Source organism: Dromaius novaehollandiae, chromosome 3 (assembly GCF_036370855.1).
Source record: "Dromaius novaehollandiae isolate bDroNov1 chromosome 3, bDroNov1.hap1, whole genome shotgun sequence".
Taxonomy (NCBI): domain Eukaryota; kingdom Metazoa; phylum Chordata; class Aves; order Casuariiformes; family Dromaiidae; genus Dromaius; species Dromaius novaehollandiae.
Genome location: NC_088100.1, coordinates 79,391,910 through 79,415,771, shown reverse-complemented (window position 1 = coordinate 79,415,771; position 23,862 = coordinate 79,391,910). Strand labels below are relative to the sequence as shown.

Genomic DNA, 23,862 nt, shown 5'->3' with positions numbered 1-23,862 from the left:
TGTTTGGACTAAGAAGGCCATATAATACCTTACTATTAATGTACTGGAATCATTAGCACAAAATACCTGCTTGTCAGAGAGAGATATCTTGAAGCATTCTCTTCATTTCTTCTCCTGAAGTTAATACAAGTGACCATGCCAAAAATACAAAGCTGCATTTTTAATTGCTTCCTCTGCCACCTGTACAGTAACAGCACAAAACCAGAAAACAGTAGCAGCCAGTCTGCTTTAATTTGGGAAACTGAGGACATCCTATCCATGGAAAACTTGCTTTTAAAAGAACACTTCTTCCACAAGAAACATGAGTCGCTATGTTACTTGCCTCCTTTTCACTGGCAAAGGAAAACTTACCTAAATTCAAGTTTACAGTATCACTCTGTACTGAAATTTTATCATACCTTTCTAAATCTATTTCCTTTAGCAAGCTTAGCCTAGGGATATCATTATCTTACCTTAGTTACTTGCACCAGCACAGAAATTTTTAAGGCAAACGCCAAAATTGTTAACAACTATCTTCTATGGCTTTGAAGACTATCTGCCTGCGCTACAAAAGGTTTCAAGCTTCATGAAAAACCTCTGTATTTTTTAAATCTCTCCAAGGTTCTATTCCAAACACCTTTATTTCAAAAATAACTGCATTAATAGAGCTTTCATGTTTGACAGATATGGTTTTGACTTGCATCACTACAGATGTCATTGTTCCTGAAAGAAATAGATTCGTCATTCTCTCTGCAGCTAGTCACCTATCACCGTTCTGGTTTGCATCTTTTTAGAGTGAACAGTTACTGTTTAAATGATCATGTCTGTTTTGTCAGAAAATTACACAAGGTTTTAAACTTAATTATTAAAAGCACTGGAAGACCAGCCATAACATTAAAAATAAATTTTAATGTTAACTCATTTTTAGATTGTTTGCTCTGACACCCAAATGTTTGGAAATTTAAAGTAGTACTATAGGGACACACAAGTGCAGATAAATCTTTATTGCCATAACTTTGTTTTTTCAAAAATGAGCATTGGGTTTTTAATAGGTCGTAGTTTTATGTCTTTATATGTACAACATTACAACTGCATATTTTAATAATAATGAAGTTAGTGATACTTTGATAACACAGTGTATTTATAAAATGAATTCTTATCAAAATACACTTTTCACTGGGATAATAAATAAAATCCTGCGAAACCCACCTACACAAAGTTAATTTTAACTCTGGTAGAACCCAGTGTGGTACACAGTCCATTTAACTACCATGTTTGCCCCTTTATCCCCCCTACTGATGCTCATCTTCTGGGGTAAGAAAACACTTTTTCCCCCTGTTGTGGTGTGACCTCATTCAACATCATCTTCAGCCAAGCACTGTGCACTTACAATTCTCTGTAAGAAGGAGAAAAACTCATTCACAATTAGATAAAATTGACAGCAGGCAACTGATTATCAAGCAATGTAATTTTACACTGAACATCAAGCAGTGCAATTACTGAATTAACTCTGATTAAAGTGTTAAAAATTGTAATCTATTTGACATTAATTTTTTTGAAGCCAGTTCTGCAAAAACTATACACTGTGCAATACCTAACAAAGTCAAAGTCAGATAAATATCCTGACAGCCTTAAATGATGACCTATATGTTGTTTCTGGCACTGTTCTCTAATGAAACATTTTTGCTCCATTGCTTCCCCAAACCATTACCTCTTGTGTATCTGGTGCTTTTCAGTGTTTTTACTCACTAAATGGACCATAAACTGAAATGTAACAAAGCCTGAGCTGCAAAGAGAGAGCTGACTGACACACAGTACTGAGTCTCTGCTCTTTGTAAGGTAACACCATTAGGGCACAGCCTTACAGTTCCAAGAAAGTAAAACTTCTATTATTTATTTAGGGCAGACTCACCTGTTAGCACATTACCAAATTATCTGCACTGTACTCAGTGTAGAAAGGAAAGTCATTTTGTACAGAGCTACCCCCCCGCAAGCTTTCAAAACAGTGACTGTGTTCTGCTGTTAGTTAACACTGTGTTTATAGCTGGCCCAGAAGTACTAGGCAAGCAAAAGCAACAGATTAATTCTGACAAAGTTCTATAACACTATAGATATCTAACTATTAAAACAAAACAAAACAAAAAACAAGTCCCAATACAAGAAAGTTATCCCTGTTCTGACCTGCAACTTGCATCTAGGAAACAGTGGACCTGCTTACAGATATCAGAGCTGGAATCAAATGACTCTAGTTTAGAAGAGCTTAGTAAACACCCAAGCATGAGAGAAATTTGTATTTCTATTGTATGCTGTTTGCTATTAAAGGTATTGGTATGGTATTTTTATATCATTTTTTAAAGTTTCAGGTGAAAAAAACTCTTTTAATCTAGATGAACATTGCTATATTACAAAAACTAACAGAATACTCAAGACTGATGTAGTGGATAACACAGAGTTCAATTACTTTCAGACCTCAGCAACACGGAAAGTTTCACATACCTGGCTTATTGTAGGGAGCTTAGTTAGAAGCATTTGAAACACTGGTGGAGGCAGAGTCTGCTGTAGAACTTGCAATAGCTGCTGCGGCTGTCCACACACAGCAATAGCATTGGTCAAATGATCAACGCCTTTCTCATATTCACCTATATGACAAACGGTAATATTTTGAAATCAAACTTCTTATGTAGTGTGAAGTATTTACATAAGGCATCCATCAACAATGGATTAAAATACTGAGAATTAATCCGCATATTTCATCATTCCTCCCCTGTTGAATCTCCTGAACAGAGAAGCTTAAAAAACAAGCAACTGAATTTTCTTAGGCAAATTTAACTCCCCAAAACAGCTTAGCACTCAGAAATTGTCTCCTAGCAAAGGTGAAGAATAACTATTTTACAACTTACTCTTTAAAAAGAATTATGCAATCACCTTGAGCTAGTAGTTCCTCTCCAAGCTGAATCTCCTCAAGAAAAAACTTCTGAACTGCTTCAGCATCTTTCAGATCAGGCAGCTGTACACACACAATAAAACTTAAATTGGCCCATAAACATCGATTAAGAAACAAGTTAGCAGAAAACATCCTCGACTTAAACCAAAAACACACAACTATACACTTGCAGTGAAACTGGCAAAAAAAAAAAAGGTATCATCACTAAATTAAATATACACAAGTGTTTCTGAAAATCAGACTCAAGTCAAATCATTGCATCACACATCTGTATGGAGATGGCGTTTGAAATTCAATTGATTAAGCATATCATTGTAGCAAATGTAAATTCAATGGTGTGTTATGTTTATCACATCTGTATTTCTTACATTTGGTTCAGAGAGATTTAGCCCCTCTTACACAATCCACTGCTGTATGGAAAAACATAAGCAAATCAAATGCTTCTAGCAAGAAATTCTTAAGTTCAGTCACAAATGTATCCCTCTAATGATTTTTAAATCTGAAAAGTCCTTATGGACAACTACAAAGAGGAAAACACCCTTAAGTCACATCAGAAATGTCATACTTTCTAGTACAAGGCCTTTATCTGACATGAAGAAGGAACAATCCTTTTATATGGTTATTTGTGAAAGTTAAAAATAAAGATTGCATATTTGCAGAAGGGCTTGTAATGCTGGAAGCAACAACAGAGAACTCACCCTTTAAATAAATCTCTCAAATAATCCTGGTACAAATGACACACCTTTAAAAACAGCATTGCATTATTGAAGACAGTATTACCTTGGAAAGCCCGGCTCTCTCTTTGGCAAGCTTCTGTTTCTTCCTTCCTGTTAGGATAAAAAATTGTATGCTTTTAATCTCCAATTCTGCAATTAAAAACAGTTTTTAGATTTCAGTTCAAAAATATGAACAAGTCAGAGTTATTTTCAAAATAAGAAATGGGTAATATATTCTAAATATTGAGGACTGAGCACAAGATTGCAACCCACTCTCTGCAGGAGAATACCATTTAGAGGTCTAATAAGGGCTGGCAGTGGCATATTGACTCAAACTGGCAATTCTCCTGCTGGCTATGGTAAATACCAACTGTGCAGAGCCTGAAGTGTATCATACCTTCATGCACTACAGAGGCAAGTAAAAGGAAGAGAACCAGAGCAAGTAGCACAGGATCTCTTTACACTCAATGATAAGCACTACAGGGCTATCTAACCATGAGCCACAGTCATTTGAAACACATAGTGTAAGACCAGCAGAAAATTTAGCAGGTCACAGTGCATCAAACATACTTTTCCAGCTGCGTTATAACAAAGCCTTGGGAACTACTTAAATAGGTGCAGTCTCCCATCATCCCACAGCAAAAGCAATATTAGATCACACATTTTTGAAATAAAATCCTGGAGAAAAACAAAATAGTAAAAAAGGGAAGAAATTTTTACAGATTTAGTCATCCAACACACAGATGTAAAGTCTATCCGCAATAGAAAGTTGTATCACTTCAGCAATATCAGGGTAATTAAAATGATATAAAGTTCTGCTTTAATGCCATTAGGGAGGTATAAAGATATTTTATAGTAGCAGAGTTATTCATACAAGAAAAAAATTATTCTACTATAATTGTAGTAATACTAGTGATTTTCTTAGAATAATCAGTTTTGTAAGTCATCAGCTCACCAACTGAAATAGTTACACCAAATAACTTTTAAATACAGTTTGGTAACTGTAGTCTTATTACTTGTCCTCAAAATCTGCTCAGTAAACATCCATGATGACAAAAAAAAAGCTACCACATAGTCCTGACATTTCTTCTGAGGCAATTTTAACAGCTGGAAATACTTTCAAATAACATAACTAGCAATTTTAATGAAAATGAATTAAGAATTGGAGATTTTCCACATGAAGAAGACATTCAGGAATACCATCTTCTAGTTGTGACTATCTAACATGTGGAATTTGTAGGTAAGATCAAGTGTTCTTATATAAAAAGGAGTTCAGACTGTACCTGTGATCACCTTTTTCTCTTCTATGATATCTTAATAATCTTTAATGCTTTAATTTCTACAACTTATTGACCTGTATGCAATATTTTGCAACATCATACACAGAAAAAAATCACATATCACATAGAACCGTAGCTCAGTATAATTTTATCATTTTGGTTATTTCCAGTATTGAAAACAAATTCTTCTTCTGGAAGTTGGTGCTTTCGATCAGCCCAGCTCAAGTTTTCTGAAGCTTTAATTTGCACAAAACTTTAAACTGTGCTATTACGCAAGCTTATTTACACTATATGTTATATCTTAAAGATGAAATAAAAATGAAAACAAAAAACCTATCTGAAATGTCTCACAAGCAAAAATAAGCCACCTTGCAGCTGCATTGCATTCAGTGAAAATGTCAGTGAAAAGTACAAGGTGCTACAGCTTAACATTTGCATATCACTCTCAAGAGAAAGTTGTGCTTTCTTGGCATGTACTATGACATCTTCTAAAACTTTACACCAGCTACTAGTCACCAGTCTAGGCACTCAGAGACAAATAATAATAATTAAAAAATAAAAATGACATATGCAGATAACTATAGCCTTTTAACAAAAGCTTTTGACCACTGATCACAAATGGATGAAATCATACATTTTAGTCTAAGCCTGATGAGGGAATGCAAAGTAACATCGAGATTTTAAAACGGAACGTTTATCTAGAGAATCTTCCAAGGCTGACTACAACCCAGATTTTCTTCTTTTTTTAAATGGCATTTTTACAGATCTCTTTATAAGATCACTAACTAAAACAATTACAAAAAAACCAAACAAACAAAAGAACACAATAGCTCTAACAGACATTCAGGAATTCCTCCCATACTGGTTTGTAGCACTAAATTTAAAATTTTTTGGAACAGCCAAAGTTACGCTTCAAACACAACAGCAAAAAGTGATGGCTTTTGAAAACAACAAAAAAAAATTTTCCCTCCAGGATCTGCAAGAAAATAAAAAAACTTCTATTTTTTCTAAAAATATCATCAAACTAAAGAAAGGGGAGGGAGTGAACAAAGGTAACTTTTCATAGAAGGAATTTTGGTTTATACAGAAACCTGCATGCACCCACACAGATGCATGCACCCACCCAAAACAGACAGCTAAACTGCAGCTCTCAAACTGCACTTGACTTGCAGGTTTTTCAGGCACAGCTCTTGATGGGGAAGAAATTTCAAATGTGAACTGACATTGGTTGTAAAAGTCCTTGGGTGCCCCAGCAGCTTCACACCCAATCCCACAAAGGGGCAGAACAACCAAAAGGATATTTGCATCTTCTCCAGTTGTGAAACCCACCCAGTGCTCTCCTCTTACTCAGCTGTCCAAAGCATGCAGAATATGCTTTGAGGTCAAGTGAAGAGTTCGACATTTTGGCTATCCCTGAATGAAGAGACCAGTGTCTATACTTGCATACAGAACAGTTCTGTTACACACATTCAAGAACAAAAATATTAAATACACCTAAAATTTAGTCATCTTAAAATAGAGCTTTTGAGATTAAACAACTCCAGATGTTTACAGCCTTCTTATCTTTTGGTTCCAAGATTAAATAATGAGTTAGTACCAATGCCAGGAACGTCAAAAGACTCAAAGAACACTAAATCTGCTAAATAAATAAGATGAAGACATCCAGAAAATCAAAGCCCAGAAGTTCTTCCAAGATTCCCAGAAAATAACTTCTTTTTTTCCCTCTGAAACCTGAGTGTGGCCAACCCATTTTTACTATTAATCTTTGCAACTCAAACTGTTGTCCTAATACAGCTCCCCAAGAAGGATGGAAAATGTAACTGGGACAGCTAAAAGGCACTGGTTTTTCATTTGACAGTCTTTGCTTGACTTCATAAGATGGTCAATACATCGACACGTAAGATCCACTGTCCTTCACAAATTTTGGTTGAGCTGCATCACCGTCTTATCCTAAGCATGTTAGTTGCAAAGATCTGCTGTAAAGGTGATGCCTACAAGTCTTTCACAAAACACTCCTACTATTATCTGACAAACAATGCATCTTCATCTAAGGAATTGTTAGCAGCTCTAGTGCTCAACTGGCTGCTGCGTTTGACCGGTTTTTGACAAATATTTTACAGATATCATCTGTAAAATATCATCCGACAACAAAAATGCTGTCCTAATCAGGTCACTGATGCTACTACGGAGGCACTTGTACTAAAGAAACGGTGAAAGAATTAAAAAAAAAAAATTGTCTTATCTAAAGCTTTACAATTAAAAGTAGCCCAATGCATCACATCCAAGGATTGTAAGTCTACAGTGATGTCTTCAAAAGGACAATGATTACCCCCTAAAAAAAACACAACGAATTTTTCCACTTTATAAAGAAATTGTAAATGGTTAATCACAGCGAGTTCCACTGCAGGGTTTGTAGTGCAAGTGTACAGTTTGACTAAAAGATTACTTGGTAGCAGCTCAGATAATAAAAATAACAGGATGTAAAAATTACTTTCAGTTCTTCTACAAGAAAATCTTATGTAGTCCAATATGTTCCCTACCAAAGACTTTTCCTATGTTCAGCAACATCATAATAAAAACATTGTTGATTGAATTGCCAACATCAACACTCATTTTCAAGACATCAGTTATTAATTCTTCCATCAATCAAGTTACTGATCCTTTAATGTTTACTTGCCATGAAAGTTTATCTTAGCTAGATTTAAAACCTCATCAATTATTGAAACATTTAAACTAATGTTGAAGATGTGAAATAATGAAGAGCCATGGGAGAAGAGCTCAACATTTTGGATAAATCAACAGTTTTCTATGGCATTCATTCTTATCCTGGAAACTAACAACAAAGCTGCCAGGAGGGTTAAGAATGCAATAGATAAAATATTTGAGTGCTGCTATTTTCCCTCCCCCTACCGCAGCAACAGCTTCACAACAACAGATTACTGTTTTATCAGATTGTCTTCCAAAAGCAAAAATCATCACGTAAAATACAGCAGTGATATATCTGGCTGAGCGCATAGGACAAGATTTTTTTTAAAAAGGTAGGTGAATTATTTCCAAGCAATGTTTCAAATGCGGAAACTTAACATTATCTAACACTTAGACAAATCACAGAAAATACGATCAAGAGGAAAGAGCCGTACCCTGACTTAGAGAAAGAGAGCAGGAGAGGCAGCAAAAAGCAGGGCCTGGGAGACTCGTACAGACGAATCACGGCGCCTCCAGGCCCGCAAGGCCCGGCCCGGCGCCCCGAGCGCAGCCTCGTGGGCTCGGCCCCGCCGCAACTCCCCGGCCGGCTCCGCTCCGCCCCGCGGGGTCGCTCCCGCGCAGAGCGCCGAAGGCTCAGGCCGCGGGCGGGCGCCAGGGACTAAAGGCCGCTCTCAGCCGCTGCCCGGGCGCCGACACGATGGGGGGGGGGGCAGGTCGACCACCCCGGCGCCCCGGCCAGCCCCGGGGGCGGCAGGGCGCTGCGGAGGCCCCACGGGCCGCCCCCCGCCAGCCGAAACGACCGTTGAGGGGTGGCGGACGCGCGCGGGGGCCGTTGGGGACGGGCCGCGGCCCGGGGGGGCAGGGGAGGATGACCGGGACACTCACGCTCCCGCAGCCGGTTCTTGAAATTAGGGTCGCTCCGCCTCTTGCGGTCGAAGTAGATGCAGTAGCCGATGAAAAGGGCCCCGCAGAGGCCCGCGGCGATGGCGCTGGTCTTGCCCACCATCATCTTGCCCGGCGCCGAGAGCGGCAGGTCCGGTCGCGCCTCGCCCACGCGTCCCCGCCGCCCCCTCCGCACAGCTGGGCGCCGAGCTCGCAGGCACCTTGGAGCGAGCGGCGCGCGAGGAAGGACCCCACCTCGCTTCCGGGCTGGCGTCATCGGGCAGCGACAGCCGAGGGCGCCCTCGCCAGTGCCTGCGAAGGGAACGGCGCCCCCTCCGCGGCGCATGCGCTGCGGCAGGAGTCCTTTCCCCGAGAGGGGCGTCCCGCCGCCATCTTGACACCGGTCCCTGCCGCCACAGCCTCGGGCGTCCGAGGGCCAGGTTCCGGGGTGGGGGGCGGCAGCCCCACCGCACCGCGGGGCGGACGGCGACAAAGCCCCGACGCCAGGGGCCCGGGCTGCCCGCCGCGGCCGCCACAGCGTTGCCTCCTTACCCTCGGGGTAAGGGAGCGTGAGGCAAGCCCGAAAGGGTTAAAAATAGCCTTACGTCCCCCCCCCCCCCAAAAAAATCAGTAAACTAACAACTTCCAAGACAACTATTAAACCAATGGGGAAAACAATCCCACACGCTGTTTTCTATGAAAGTAAGTTGAATAAACTTAGGGCTAAAACAAACTGAACAATAAAACTGACTGCCCGAATACAGGGCACAGATGCAAATGAAATCCAACATTGTTTGCACTGCTCTGTAGCACATTTTCATTGCTGATCTTTCGCCTTTAGCCCTACTGACCCTAAAACTTAGGGAAAAAGCATTTACAGTAATTGATTTAAGAGAGATTTTCCTACTGCAAGGTCAAGAAAGATGAACATGAATATAAGAGTAAATGCCTTTTCCCCAGTAGCATTTGTAGTAGTCACCATGTCAGCACATCACTGAACTCAGCGTTACCTTAAGACCAGTCTTACAAACTGAAGCTTAACAGTTAAAAACTATAGAGGTAGTGATGTGCATAACTTCACACACTTATTCTGACATGAGCCATTATTTTTAGATTGACTTAAAATGGTTTTGTTTAGTTCACTATACCAGGTTGAGAGGGGACTTTTCACAGCCCAGATAGTAAAACTGAACTGCTGTAAATTTAAGTATTTAAACATATACTTCAAATCAATTCTCTCCTCCTCCCCCAGCCCCATAATTCCAGTAAAGATATAGCCAGAGATGGACCCTGGCCCAAGAGGATTTATAAGCAAGGCATTTTAGAATTCAGGTATGGCCATACAACGTATTAGAAGTATTAACATGAGAACGTGCTTACAAGTTAAAGATGATGCAAACTTAAATTTCTAAAACGTCAGAACAACGCTTTAAAGAGGAAAAAAAAATCATAAATTGGCCTCTTATCGGATCAGCATCCTGTAACTATTTTCTATAACCTTAACAGTTTAGCTCAGTATAAAATCCCCAATGGTGGGACTTTGAACACTACATTGTAGGAAGTCAGATACAATATAAACATTTTTATTAAAGGTTATTCCATGTCTTATTTTGTTGCTACTCAGGTACAGCTTAACTGAGGGAAAGCTGTGACACTTCTGTTAATCCCATCTAATTTAGGTGCATGTTACTGGTCCAACCCTGATGTGTTTGTGCAGTTATACACTAATTCCCCCATCTCACAAAGATGAGCCAGGTCTGATCCACAGAACCTCCAAAACGAGTAGTAAAGAGGGCCCCTAGACCTGTCAACAATCTCTCTTATGATATGAAACAAACGACAGCTCACATTTCAGATGGCAGGCATCAGTAAAGGCTTAACAAGGTCAAGGTTGATTTATGCTGCAGAGGGACAGAACCTGAGCTAGATTACACTAGCACTTGAAGCATAGATGTTAATTCCTTAAAGAGCTTTTTTAATTCCCAGTGACTGGTCTGTTATGGAAACGCAATCAGATCTTAAAACCACATGATGTGTAACTGAATAAAATCAGTTTTGTTATTCTAAATTTCCCACTATGAAATGAAATACAACTCAGAACAGGACAACTGGTAAGAAAAACACCAAATGAGGAATTCACTTTTTAAACATAGTTACAAAGGGATAATCAGACAATAATACATTAAACTTCTATTTTCAATTCATTTAGTAACTTTGTATTTTCCACTCATAAGTAGAAAATTTCTTTTTACACCTTTTTGCAGTGCAAAATTAATCTCATTTATATTAGGACTACTTCAGTATTAATTTTGAGTAATTCTACACAAACAAGCCCAAAGGAAAGAATCCTATTAATCTCTGCTGTGAGACACCAGACGGAAATGTATTTCTGGAGCACAGTATTAAAACCATGCAATTTCTGTACTATGATTGGGATATGGATGCAAACCTTGTAAGGGTTGTACTGCTTTCTGAGAGAAACAACCAACCAAAAAAACCTCAGACAGCCAGGGTGAATACTAAGGATGATTATAACTGTATTAGCAAGCAAAATTTATGACAGAACACTCTTGTATTCAAAGATTTTATTAAAAATAATGAATATTTTTACATATTTCAGTTAGCTCTGTCAAAAGACTATTTGTTTTTCCCAACTTTCTTTTTAGTAATATTTTTTAGTCTCTTTGCTTTAGTACTCTTTTTTAGTGGAGTTGCTTTTTCACCAACAAATGGATCATTGGAGTATCTTTTATTTTTTAACATAGTACCAACTCTGTCCTTAGGACCACGAGACTGATTTGGATTTTGCTGCTGTGCTTTCCCCTTCTCAACACAGCGCTTCACTCGCAGCTTTCTTCCCATTAGATCAGAGTTATTGAGTTTCAGAGCAAGATGTACAGCATCCATATTCTACAAAAGCAGACATTCAGTTTAAAAGTAGCATACTTCCAATTGCTGACTTTCAGATACAGCTGTCTCTCCTTTTTTTTATTTTCTTGTAAGCAGAACTTTGCAATAGACAGTGCCAGACTGCTTGCTTTGTTGAATGACACAACATCTCTGCTGTGCTCAGAAACATGAGCAAACCTACATAGTCCACACCTCAGGCATTCTAGGCACAGATACTTGAAAACAAGTTCTCAAACAGCCTACACAAAATGTCAAAGAAAGAGGTGGAGAAATGAAAGAAAAAACATGGCAGGGGGAATGGTACCGGGCTGGAGGAAACACTAAGGAGGACCACACTGGGAGACTACAGAGAAAAAAAGCTGTACCAAATCTGAAGCAGGGTGAGCTAATAAGATAACTGGCTATTGAAAAGAATTCCACCTAGACAGAAATGGGTGAAAATTCCATTTATGCCAAGTAAGTTCATCATATTTTCCTCCTTTAAATGTCTAATAAAAATTTATATATTTCACCTCCAACATTTTAAAACTTTTCATTCTACACAGCCTAAAACAGTTTGTTTCGTATCTGCTTCCACACGACTGGTCTTCCAAGCTACTTATACAAATAATGCTACTGGTTAGTCCCACATATAAAGGCAAAAATAAACAGGACATAAAGGCAAATCCCAGTGCAGTTTGTGGAAAACTACCAGTGTCCTGAAGCATGCCATTCATACATACCTCAAAGAGAATATAGCCAAAGCCTTTGCCCATGCCAGTCTGTCTGTCTCTCACAATTCGCACTGCTACTACATCTCCACAGTCAGAAAAGTGTTCTCGCACAGCATCATCGCTGATGTCTGCAGGCAAGTGCAATAAAACAGATGACTCTTCAGAGAGACAGATTTAGAAGTCTGACCAAAATCTTTTGCCTTACCAAACATTTTATATTTACCCATTATAGATAAAGAAACATACCTAGTCATTCAGAAAAATATCAGCAAGTTACCAATACAGACTTTAGTTCTATTTATTTTGACAGTTACTGATTCTCTAGTTTTGAAGAGTACAATAAAACCAAATCACGAAGGAGAAAGAAGGCACAGACTGAAACAAATTTTTCAAATAATTTATCCTTTGAACAGGGCAGAAATTAAGATTTGTGCTACATTTTTATAGCTCCTTCTTATGCCAAAACCTATTTCTGAGAATTAATACCAATGATAACGAGCTTGAGCTGGCAGTTCTTAAGGTCTCCGGCTCATTAACTGAAATATGAATTTTAGCTGAATGGGGGAGAAGGGATTTACAGCTTTTACTCACAGGTGCTATACCTCTGTCCTGATAACGGCTGCATTTGTGAGGTTTTCTCACACCTATGCTATCAGAAAGACAAGCATGATGTACCAATACCAAAATATAGGTTATTCTCTTTTCTGTACAGGTACACTTTCTACTATGGTAAATTCCTTTACACAGGTATAATCATATCTGCACTACTGGGAAGAGCTGAACTTAATAGTACAGCTTTAATTAAAACAGTAGGACTTAGATAGGCTAACAAGGGTTCAAGCTGCTGCAGTCATTTCCAGAGCACTGTCAATGTCTGAACTGTTTCTTCTGCAGCATGCACAGAAGAACACACAGAATTACCACAAGATCTACACAATGACGGACTTAAGAAATGTCACCAAAACCAGATTTGTCACCTGTCCAGCTTTTCAAACGGGCCAAGTTTTAGGCTGAAGTCTAAAACCTGTTTATTTGGCATTACCGTCAGCAGTACATGACACAGCTCTGTGTCAGGTCACAGGCATAGGGCATGCATTCATCCTGTATATTTACACATTCACACCACCACAAAGTTATATGTTCATCCCAAGCAACCTGACTCCATTAACACCCTTCATATGGACCCCACCTGACAGTGATCTCTTCATCTACTCTCCACTCTACTCAGAAGCAGCTGAATGTTCATTAAGCACTGACCTGAACTATACAGTAGGAAGTGCCTCCAGAGTAACGACCAATTGCCAATAATTGCCTGTACAGAGTTGCTCACTCTGTGGCTCACAGACAGCATCAAAATCAGAAGCTGCCACTGTGCGTTACTTGGAAGTGGTTCACACACAAGTAGTAGTACATGTTTGACAGTCTAGGGAATCTATGACCTAAGCAGCTTAGTCATATTTATTTAAAAAAACTATCAAGTAAAAACAAGAACTAAAACAGTGCTTGTATTTTTAGCAATAATAACAGATGAAAACAATTCACCTGCAGAATTTACCAGAAAATTCCAACTCCTTCAAGTGTTTCTGTTAAAAATTAGATGAGCTATTTTAAAATTAAATTCCAGCAAAAGACGTTTAGATAACATGCTCCATAAATAACAGAAGAAAAAAATCCTAATGCTAACATATTCAACAAAAGTGAAATAATGGTGTTTATGATAATCCATTTTAGACTTACCATATGAGAGATTTCCCAAGAATATAGACCGTTTATTGTCATGCTAAAGAAAACAAAGAAGAAATACAAGAAAGTAAGTTATTTGTTACAGCAAAAAACAGAAAAGTCCTTTTCAAGTCACATATATTACTTACTGAACTGTTTTTTGATGCAAGGTCAACTCTGATGTGAAATCCACTAGCAATTTGTGTTCCATTTCTTTTGTAGCCAAAAGAAAAAACAAAAGATTTTAAAAAGAAAATAGAATAATCCAACGAATAAGTAGTACTTAATTTACAAAGTCACTGTGTAGCATTATTCCATAAGCAAATTCACTTTTAAGTTCAAAGAAATGTTTTTATTCTGATTCAAGCAAAAGCGAGGAGGCAGTTTAAATTTATCTTTTAACGCCTTTGTAAATCCACCTGTTCAACAGAGGATAAGGAATAAAACTGAAGCTTACTTTTTTAGAGACTTAATGGCATCACATTCTTCCTTAAAAACAACATAAGCATTGATGTACTTCATGTTAGGGTGTACCTTACGCCTGAAAGAGAGGGAAAAGATGCAAATATTTAAATAATTCTCAGACAAAGCACACACACTGCACACACATTTCTTGTTAAACACATTTACATCTCTTCTGCTTCACACACAATAACAACTTCACTTCTCTTAAAGGCAGAATTAGCCTCTCATATCCAACAGAGTTCCGCTGTACATTTTATACTCTCCGTATATGCACCCTGATTAAGCTTCCTCATCTCATAAACACAACCAAAGGAATTCAAGACTTTTAGCACTTCATCTTTCTCTTTCCTAAAAGGTAAGAGATAACCTACATAACTAATTATTTACTACTATAACAGATACAATTCTTTTTTTCCTGTCATGAAAAAATTTGCCTACGCACAAAGATAATGAAAAAAGTCAAAGATATGCAAAAGAAAAAAAATAAACATAGCCAAATGCATAACAACAAACACTTAAAAATTATTTTTGCCTTGAAAAATAAAGCATGAAAGTCACAAGTGGAACCTACTTTATGGCTGCTAGCTTTTTGCATAAAGTATCTTCTGCTGGAACCTGTAAGATAAACAGAGCTTTAGGTAAGTGGCTCTTACGTCCATCTAACTCAAATATTTGTTCTTGAAGACAAAGAGGTACTGTTCCCACTCAGAGTAATACAGCCAATACAGTGAGCAATTGTAAACGGCTATTCCTACAGATGACCTAGGAAGACCTCAAAATTTTATAGGTTGCTTTGACTTACTTCGTTACGTTTCTTGAGTTCCAGGATGGTTATCTTCAGCTATTTAACACACCGCGCTGATTTGCGGACGGTATGTCCTTACTACTGTAACTTAAAACCAGCTGAATAATACCTTAACTATAAAAGCAATAATAAAGGCATACTTCGCACAGAAAAAAATACAACTCTGATATTAACTGCTATTATAGGAAAAGTAAAATGTAATGAAAGGAAAGATGTATCTGGCATCTCTGGTGAATTCTCCAAAGTTACAGCTCTAAAAGGGGCGGGAGGGGGAGATAATCAACCAAATCTGTTTCTGATCAAATGAGGATGGAAGCCTTATGAATACTAGACTCTAAGGTCAGAAAAGTGATTTTATTAAAGGAAAAAACATACCACAGAACGGAATCGAATGGATTCTATTTGTCCGTACTCTTTAAAAAGAGACTTCAGCATCTAAACAGAAGACATTTTAGATATTCAATACATTTTTTCATCATGGAAATAATTGTTGAACTACTTGTAAGTTTTTAATTATTTTCATTTCACTCACACGAGGTAGGAAGTATTAGCTGACTTTTATGCATCCATGACAATAATTTATAATATTGAAAAGACACACAAGCAATTTATAACAATTTCTGTGCTTATCCTATTGATTGCTACAACTGAATTCATACACCTTACTATAAAAAGGTATAATAAATGTGAAGTATTTTATGCAACGATCTAAAACATTACTTGGATTCAAAATCAGATGTAGATTCTAGCTTTGTACTCTTAGTTCCTATTTAATAAAAGTCTTGTCACTGAAAAAGAAATTAACCAATTATGCTGAAGAAAGAACAACTGCATCCACTGCTGTAAACAGCCTGCCTCAAATAAAAAAGAGAGAGAGAGAGAGAGAGAGAGAGAGAGAGAGAAAGAGAGAGAGACTGCCTCTAACAGTTTCTGATAATGAGCATTATTTCCTACTTTCACAGAAAGCAATTTTATTCACAGATACATGATTTTTTCAAATGGAGACATCCCTTTAAACAAAGGACTGCCATAATTCTTTTCATTCCTTTAACTGACAGCATCCATTCACATACCTGAGCAGTACAGTTGACAGGTAAATTTCCAACAAACACTGTTCTTCTGTTTTTTATCATTTCCTCAGCTTCATTTTTTTTCTTTTGTTGTTTTACCGTAATACCTGTATCTGAATTAACAACACTTTTGGTGATGGCATGAGAACTTCGGATTTTTTGTTTCTCTTTGCTTTGAAACTCTTTTCGCTCCTCTTCTTCATCTGCCTGTTCCAAAGCACTCTCCCTTTTCAGAAAAATATATACAAATTACAATAATGTGAAAAAGCACAGCTTTTGAGGTCGAAGAAGTGAAGCCCCCAAGATAAATATTTTAATTTATATTTTAAATGAAGATATTCAAGATAAGATTTTCAAAAACATTATTTTTCCCTATTTTGCATTAAACAAACAAATCTGATCATTCCACAATAGAAAAAATAATTATTTGCTGTCCTAGTGACCTTGCATGCATTTTTAGTAGGTATAATAAAAAAAGAATTCAGAAGTAAACAATATTTTCTATTGTCTAGAATTTGATGGGGAGAAAAAAAGAAAGCATTTTCATCTCTGTACACTAAAACTAAGTAAAAAATTAATTTCCAACATCCAGGGCTCTTATAACTGAAAATCCTTTGAGATCCATGAACAATAAGCAGATCTGAAGAAGCCTCTGAAATGCTGCAAGCACCAGAACAGCAAACAAATGATAATGTTTCAAGGGCACAGAGGATGCAACACCACATAGTGTCAGAAAGAGGACACAGTGTTAGCCCCATCAAGAGCTATAATCAGGTGAATTTCATTATCCATGAGCTATACAGAAAATAACTTTGACCTTGGTTTGACAGTATCTTCAGTTCACCCTGTATTTTTAAGAGAATGGGCACTATTCATTTAAGCCTCCATGACACAAAATAACTGTGTCACAGCAATACTAGTAGTCTACAGGCAGGCATGCTGAGGAACACTAACTCGAGCACCTTATTCCTACTGGAAGTGCCTTTGCTCCTCTGCAGGTCTCTTTGATAAAGCCAGCTACAGTTGAAAGCACCACCTATACCAGAACAGGATACATCTAAATCTGCATGTCCTCTAGGCAGCTCCTTAACAGAGTTTTTATTATTTCATGGAGCTGGGACCCCTCTCTCTCAAGAAGTTAAAATATTCATTACCTCTTGAGGCAAATTATAGGAAGTTACCCATACAACAACAACCCTCTTAAGACACAAAGTTAAAGTGAAGGGTAGAATAGAACTTTACTGTTTCACTACGCTCATAACCTTATAATTAATCTAATTGGGATTGTTTTTTTGTTTTTTGTTTTTAATCTTATCACAAAAGTATCATCTACTCACCTGTTTGCCAATTTTTTCTCTGCTTTCGAAAGTTCCTTCTTTTTGGCCTTCTTCACTCTTGCAGGAGGTTCCTGTCTGATAGATGAGCTGTGATCTTCTGACACTTTCTCCGCTTCTTTTGTATGCTTTCTCTTCTTATTTTCCTTAAAAAAAAATTAAAAGATGTTAACTGGGAAAATAAAATTCCCCAAACATTCTACAATTATTTTATATTTTTCAGTTTGTTTGGAATGCCACTGATTGATAGAAGCCACTAACTCTGCAAGAAGAGATGTTTCCTACAACTCAGATCTCTCTGGTCGTTGGTACATCCATCCCACCATCCACCCTTGTCACATCATTTCTACTTTTAATGGAATCACCATAGTAACAGCAGTTTATGAAAAGCAATCAGTGCTAGGAAACTTAAATTCCAGAAAGCTATAAAAAGAGACAATGCATAAAAATAACTACGGTCTTACTGCAAGAGGGTAATAGAAACTAACCTCTATCCCTGGGAAAATCACCTGCCCTCTTGTTCCTCCCAAAAAAAGCTGTTTATTTACACTTTCATAACATGAAGAAAAATGACACAGATCAGAACTGCTCATTCAGGGTATGTTTTAAACCAGTTTAAAAGGTCTGTTCAATGTTTGTGCTACATGAAACACGTATCCTCAGGACAACCATCTACCATGCCAGCACATAAGCTTTCTGAGAGGAACTTACAGCCTTGCTTAGCCACGTCCCTGCTTTTCATAGCCTGAAAAAGGGGCAACAGTTATTTTCAGAAAGATACTGTTCTCTTCCAAGCATGGTATGATGAGCAAGTATGTCTTTTAGGACCAAATCCTGCCTCATTTCACATACTGTGGAGATAAGTCAGGGCTGATCCCTAGAAGGATCTTGGAGAAAACAGCATTGAGGCCTTTGAACCCAACACTTTTTCCAAAGAGGAAAGACTTGCTGTGTTATCCAAAACCCACTGCAAAGTGTTTGACCGTGGAGCAATACATTTGTCTAACAAATCTGTGATGTAACAAGCATCAAAGGTTTTTGGATGCATAAAGTTTATGCGTAATGGGTACAGCTGCTGCTTCTGAATGGCTCCATTTGTGAAATCAGATTTTCTTTAAAGTTTGCTTACACAGTAAATAATAGACAGAACTAGCAATCATTTAAGATAAGCAGTATGCATCTACATGTTTGCCACCAAAATCACTGTTTTAAGGATACAGTACGCTAACATCATCAAATAAAGATATCGCTTCCTTTTTGAAGGAAACAGAATTACCAACTATTATTATTTGGTCTTTTTAATACATGAGCAGGAGGACAAAAGAAAACTGCTGCATTGCAGAAACAGTAACAAACCACAAAAAGGTATGAAACTTAAAACTTTGCTTACAGAAACTATCTAGACACAAGAATAGCATCACTTTCACACCAAATGTCAGTCTTCACAGTCCACAGAAGCAGTGAACTCACGTAAGGAATTACCTCACCGCTCTCCCTTTGGGGCTCACGCGTACACACGCACACACTGCGAAAGGACGAGCCGGGAATGGCGCTGCTGCTGTCTTCCACCCCTCCGCAGGCCGACAGGAGACTCACCTCCCCCGAGCGGCCAGAAGCCCGCGGTCGCCGCGGCGGCACTTACCCTGGGCACGGCCACCAACACCGGGGGCGCCGCAGCCCCGCTGAAGAGCCGCGCGAGCGGCCGCGCCGCCGCCTCGCCGGAGAACAGGCTGTTGACCACCTGCCCGACCACGTACTCCCCACTCGGGACCCTGCACGGGACAACAGCGTCAGCCCAACAGCCGGCGCGGCAGCCCAACGGCCGGCGCGGCGCAGGGGGGAGGGGCGCAGCGCGCGCGCGGGGAGGGGGAGGCGGAAGCGGGAGGGCGCGCGCGCTGACACGCGGCGACAGGTCTCGCGGACCGTCGAGCCCCCGACGCCCCCTCATGCCCGCCCGCTCTGACGGAGAGGCAGACGGAGACGGAAGAGGCTGCCGGGCTCCGTCACTTCCGGCGCACTCGCTAGCCCGGCCCGCACGGGGCGGGGCCTCCCCAGCGCGCGGCCTTCCAGGCGCGCGGCTGTTGGGCTGACGCTGTTGTCCCGCTTGCGTTCGTAACGTTCCCCGTAACGTACGGCTTTACACCTGCTCGCGAGACTGAAGTATTAATGAGAAACAAGAACACAGTTCATTCATAGCACTGGCTATGACGTTGAGGTGGCAGACTTCGGGGCAATGAACTTAAAGATTGTGTGTGGCAGTATGTTTGACAGTAGTCATTTCTGAAAGTGCAAACACAAAATGAACAGTTAGAGCTGGTTTCCGAGAGGGAGGCATTTACAGTAGCCTGCTACCAGCCAGGAAATTCTTCTGATGGTAGTAGCCGATAGAAATAAAACTATGCAGAGGACATAACAAGTTCTGTCTTTCATTATAAACTCTCTCATCAAAAACTTCACCTAATGCAAAACTTCATTTCCTAGAAATCCTACACCACCATTGCAGTAACCAGTTTCATGTGGATATAAGCTTTTCTGAAGCAGGATGTTATATTCCAATTCATATACTTGTTCAATATGTTTTGCTATAGTTTTGATAATCTAAAAACACGCAAAATATTAGCTATGCATTAGCATTTTGGGGAAAAAAGTAATACTCTTTCATTTTTTTTCAGAACAGGCTGAGCTCCAGGTTTCCTGTCATCAGGACAGTTTGAGAAGGGTTACAAAACTTATTCCATAATTACCTTCTTCCATCTTCTCATGCTGCTTCTACCTAAAATAGGTTTATAGATGATTCAGGATGCCAGAAATTGTTAAAAGAGAAGTGTTGCTTTGGTTTATAAAAAGAGTAACTTGGGCCCCGTGGTGCTGTGGAAGAATGGACACCCTAAGAAATGCTATTTTATGGGAGTGTATTTTGGACAAGCTCTCTTTATTGTTGTTATACAGCCAGTACTCAGGATGATATTTCTAACAAAACAACAGTTAAAAAGCCTGACTAGTAGAAATGTCTGTGCCAAGCTGAGGCTAGGAAAAGACATCATAAGCTTTGAGCCCCCTTTTTATTAGAAATAGCAAGTAGCATAAGCCTTTGCTCCACAAACTAAGGCAAAACAGGCATGTTAATGCCGCTCAGCAGAGGGCAGTGCAGAAGTTTCCGAGCTGACTCTGGGGCTGATATACTTCTACCAGTGCAGGGTAGGGCACTGATAAACAAAAAAGCTGGCCGATAGCCCAGCTATATCATTGCTACATCAGCCAATGCTGCGCCTCTGAGCTAACTAGCCCCATCTCACAACAGGCCTACGTTAGCTTTGCATGCAGCGCCACCCTGACACACTTATGCCACTTCGTTTCCACAGCCCAGCAGAGTCCCAGACTGAAACTTCCTTTTTTCTTTTTTTTTTTTTCTTTCTTTTTTTTTCTTTTTTGGTCTGAGCAACAAGCTCCATCAGCACTGCTGCTGAAAGACCAAATGAAAATTTATGGGAAAGGGCTTACCAAGATGATTTCATTAAGGTGCATAATTGCCAGGGTGACCTAACACACAAGCTGTTAGGCAGAAAGCATCCTTCTGCTGCTAACACATTCCCTTTTACAGCTCGTCTTAAGAGGAACCTGAGAAAGGATGAGAATGTGAAGGGCAGCCAAAGAACACCTGAAGTGGAATAGCTTCCATGACTTAATGGTCTGAAGTAATACTTAGTAAATATTACAAGCAAAACAGAGCTATAGAAAGAGCACATAGCCATGGGCTTCAAGGCCATCAAAACAGATCATCCCGAAAGTATTGCTTAGGCAGTCAGGCTCCTGGATTCTCCCATCTGTACCTGGGATTTGAAGAGCAGGCCTTTAAAGTATATATGGCATCAAACATCATTCTGATGAAAAAAATCCATGAAACCCAATACTTCTCAGGGGATTCCAGAAGACTAACCTGGGGGACAGGGAAAGCAAGAAGCAGCTATACCTCTTTTCCCCAGCTTCTCTCTGTAACCAGTGGAGGTTAAATGCTCTGGATCATCCTATTTATGCAGCTACATGAATGGGACTGGGCAACTGATCCAACTGGAAAAGACTTTATTAGGTTAGTTCTCAAACAGATCATTGTCCAACCAAGCTCACTGTGCAGCTGATGCTTAAGGAAGTTTGATCTGTTACTAGCCAGCTCTCTGAAATTAGGTACTTACTCTCTTCCTAGATCTGCCTGGCCAGAATGTAGTTTTAAATGCTGGTTGTTGTGGTAACAATTGGCAAAGGCTGTAAAATTACCAAGAACTCAAAGGCTGAAGCGAAGAGGAACAGCTCTTCCTTTGCAAGATCTTAGGCACTTCAGATGCTTTTTTCATCTGTGAGGGTTAGCAGTTCTATTGGCACTGATGTCCAACTGGGTAACAAATGATTCTGCTGCGATAAAGGTAAAGCATTAGTCTTGACATACACAACAGGCATCCTGTGTCTGCTGTTCTGGATGCTGGGAAAGGTAGGTACCTGCTCCTGCTGTTTTAGTCATGTAAATTCTAACACACCCTCATTGACTGTGACAGCCCAAGAGAACAAAGGCATCTCTAACAACTGGCAAGTGTCCGCTATACCACTTATGCTGGCATTCTCAATGTATTGCCAAATAACAGAGCTCTTGCAGAGCTTTGTAGGTGACACTGGCGGGGTAGGGCAAGCTGAACCATCAGAATACATCAAGATTACACTGGACAGAAGTTCAGCTGACTGATGTTTTTCAGAGACTCATAACTGAGCTCAAGAAAAGGCTTATGGTCTCTACCAAGGAGTAAGTTTGAGCTCTAAGGCAGACAGAAGAGGAAGGTTTCCTGGCATGATGGAAACCACACAGTAGCAAGTACAAGCATTGGTGGCAACTGTAAATAACATGAGTCAAGGGCAATGCAGACAGGCTTCAAGCAAGGTTTGCCTTCTCATAGGATGCTTTAAAAAACAGCATTTGCTGATAGTCTACACACAGCTAAATGGTATCTCACACGTGGAATGCACAGAATTCTGTCAATCAGCCAAAGCGTAAAGCACAAACGAGGGGTAGTGGGTGCCACTCTGCCTTAAAGGCTATTGTCTTGAGCAGACACTCGAGAGTATGGAGACAGCCCAGCAATCACTGCTGCTACAAAACCTTCCCAGACTGCATGTCAAGCAGGAAGCACAGTCATGCTTAAAGCAGCATTACAATATGTAACCTGCAAAGAAACAAAATTCATTGCAGCTTGGGATAAATTTGCCTGGCCAACAGTTTGCCAAAGATGTCTTCACTCGCCCTTTTCATGATGGACATGAACACTGGAGAATACCATTTCCAGTCACACTTGGGAGAAGTGCAACAGAAGATATGCAGAACAGACTTAATTTAAGTCACTAAACCACCTAAGTAGCACAGCAAAAATGAAACAGTCTCTATATTAAAAAGCAGCAAAAATCCCTATTTATGTGAAAATTTTCACTTCAATTTTGGAGGACTGGGGAGGTGGCTAATGAGGAATTATTCAACTCTCCATTATTCCTCATTTTATACAAGTAAACAAACCCTCCCATAGAACAAGGGTCAACACATGCCCTTTCCAAGCAGAAATGCTTTCACTAAAACTAGGAGCTGATCTAGGACTAGCAATCAGTGAAAGGTTGAATTTGCTTTTTTCAGTTCCCATTTAAATCAATACCAGTTACACCCACTGACTGAAGGCAGGACTGAACTCTTTAGGGCTCTGATCCAGCTAAATTTAAACATATGTAAGTATTATCTTTTTGAGTAGCCCCACTGAAGTCATTAAGATTACTCCTGATAGTCTCAGATTACTGCCAATTATTAACAGAGTCAAATAAAAAGAAAAAGAAAAAAACACAGACAAAAAGTCTCATCAGTAATCTATCATTTTGCATGTGCAACAGTGTTTTGGTCAGCTGGACTAAAGCCAGACATAGCATAAGCAGTTATAACTAAAGGTTTTACTTCTACCAAATCTGAACTTATCCAGGTGATACCAGAAGTCAGCAAATATCTTAAGCAGCTTTCTTTTACGTTTTCAAACTATCTGAATTCACATGAATCATAATCCATCTTTGTTTCAACTGGTGCAGCCTTAGTAATGGTAATGGTACAAATAAGTAATGGGCTAAGTTCTCCCATTCTGCTGACACAAAGAATGAATTTGCATCAATTGCTAAGAGGAAAATTGGCCCAATATATTTGGTCTAACTTATCTTTATAGGCTTATTACACCATATTGAATATCATTAGCTAAACTGATTCTATAGCTTGTGTCATTTAAATAAACACACTAAGGTTACTTAATTAAACTGTTAGAAACAAAA

The 23,862-nt window shown here is 39.3% G+C and overlaps 2 protein-coding genes and 1 non-coding gene across 3 annotated transcripts; all 3 read right to left on the bottom strand.

Moving 5' to 3' along the window:
• Positions 1–968: 968 nt before the first annotated feature.
• Positions 969–8,799, bottom strand: TOMM20 (translocase of outer mitochondrial membrane 20). Its single transcript, XM_026109795.2, has 5 exons — positions 8,511–8,799; positions 3,704–3,750; positions 2,905–2,986; positions 2,476–2,618; positions 969–1,375 (listed from the first exon to the last, which is right to left on the bottom strand). Exons 1-5 carry the CDS (start codon positions 8,782–8,784, stop codon positions 1,331–1,333), a joined length of 591 nt encoding a protein of 196 aa, XP_025965580.2. The 5' UTR covers positions 8,785–8,799; the 3' UTR covers positions 969–1,330.
• LOC112989005 (small nucleolar RNA SNORA14) lies at positions 7,654–7,788 on the bottom strand. Its single transcript, XR_003260686.1, has one exon. It is a non-coding gene; the product is annotated as a small nucleolar RNA SNORA14 (small nucleolar RNA).
• A 2,278-nt stretch (positions 8,800–11,077) lies between the features above and the next one.
• Positions 11,078–19,549, bottom strand: RBM34 (RNA binding motif protein 34). The gene is made up of 10 exons (XM_026109882.2): positions 19,169–19,549; positions 17,530–17,672; positions 16,196–16,418; positions 15,498–15,557; positions 14,889–14,932; positions 14,310–14,393; positions 14,002–14,065; positions 13,868–13,910; positions 12,140–12,258; positions 11,078–11,417 (listed from the first exon to the last, which is right to left on the bottom strand). Exons 1-10 carry the CDS (start codon positions 19,472–19,474, stop codon positions 11,145–11,147), a joined length of 1,359 nt encoding a protein of 452 aa, XP_025965667.1. The 5' UTR covers positions 19,475–19,549; the 3' UTR covers positions 11,078–11,144.
• Between the last annotated feature and the right edge of the window lie 4,313 nt (positions 19,550–23,862).

Bases quoted from the DNA above. Each gene is read 5' to 3' on its own strand.
- TOMM20 (XM_026109795.2), bottom strand. From the start codon at position 8,784: ATGACGCCAGCCCGGAAGCGAGGTGGGGTCCTTCCTCGCGCGCCGCTC. The intron at 3,751-8,510 runs GTGAGTGTCCCG...TTATCCTAACAG, and splicing joins CAAGAACCGGCTGCGGGAGC to GAAGGAAGAAACAGAAGCTT. The intron at 1,376-2,475 runs GTATGTGAAACT...TCCTTCTTACAG, and splicing joins AGCTCCCTACAATAAGCCAG to AGAATTGTAAGTGCACAGTG.
- RBM34 (XM_026109882.2), bottom strand. From the start codon at position 19,474: ATGAGGGGGCGTCGGGGGCTCGACGGTCCGCGAGACCTGTCGCCGCGT. The intron at 17,673-19,168 runs GTAAGTGCCGCC...TTTTTTTTTAAG, and splicing joins TGTTGGTGGCCGTGCCCAGG to GAAAATAAGAAGAGAAAGCA. The intron at 14,066-14,309 runs GTAAGCTTCAGT...TGGCTACAAAAG, and splicing joins GCCATTAAGTCTCTAAAAAA to AAATGGAACACAAATTGCTA.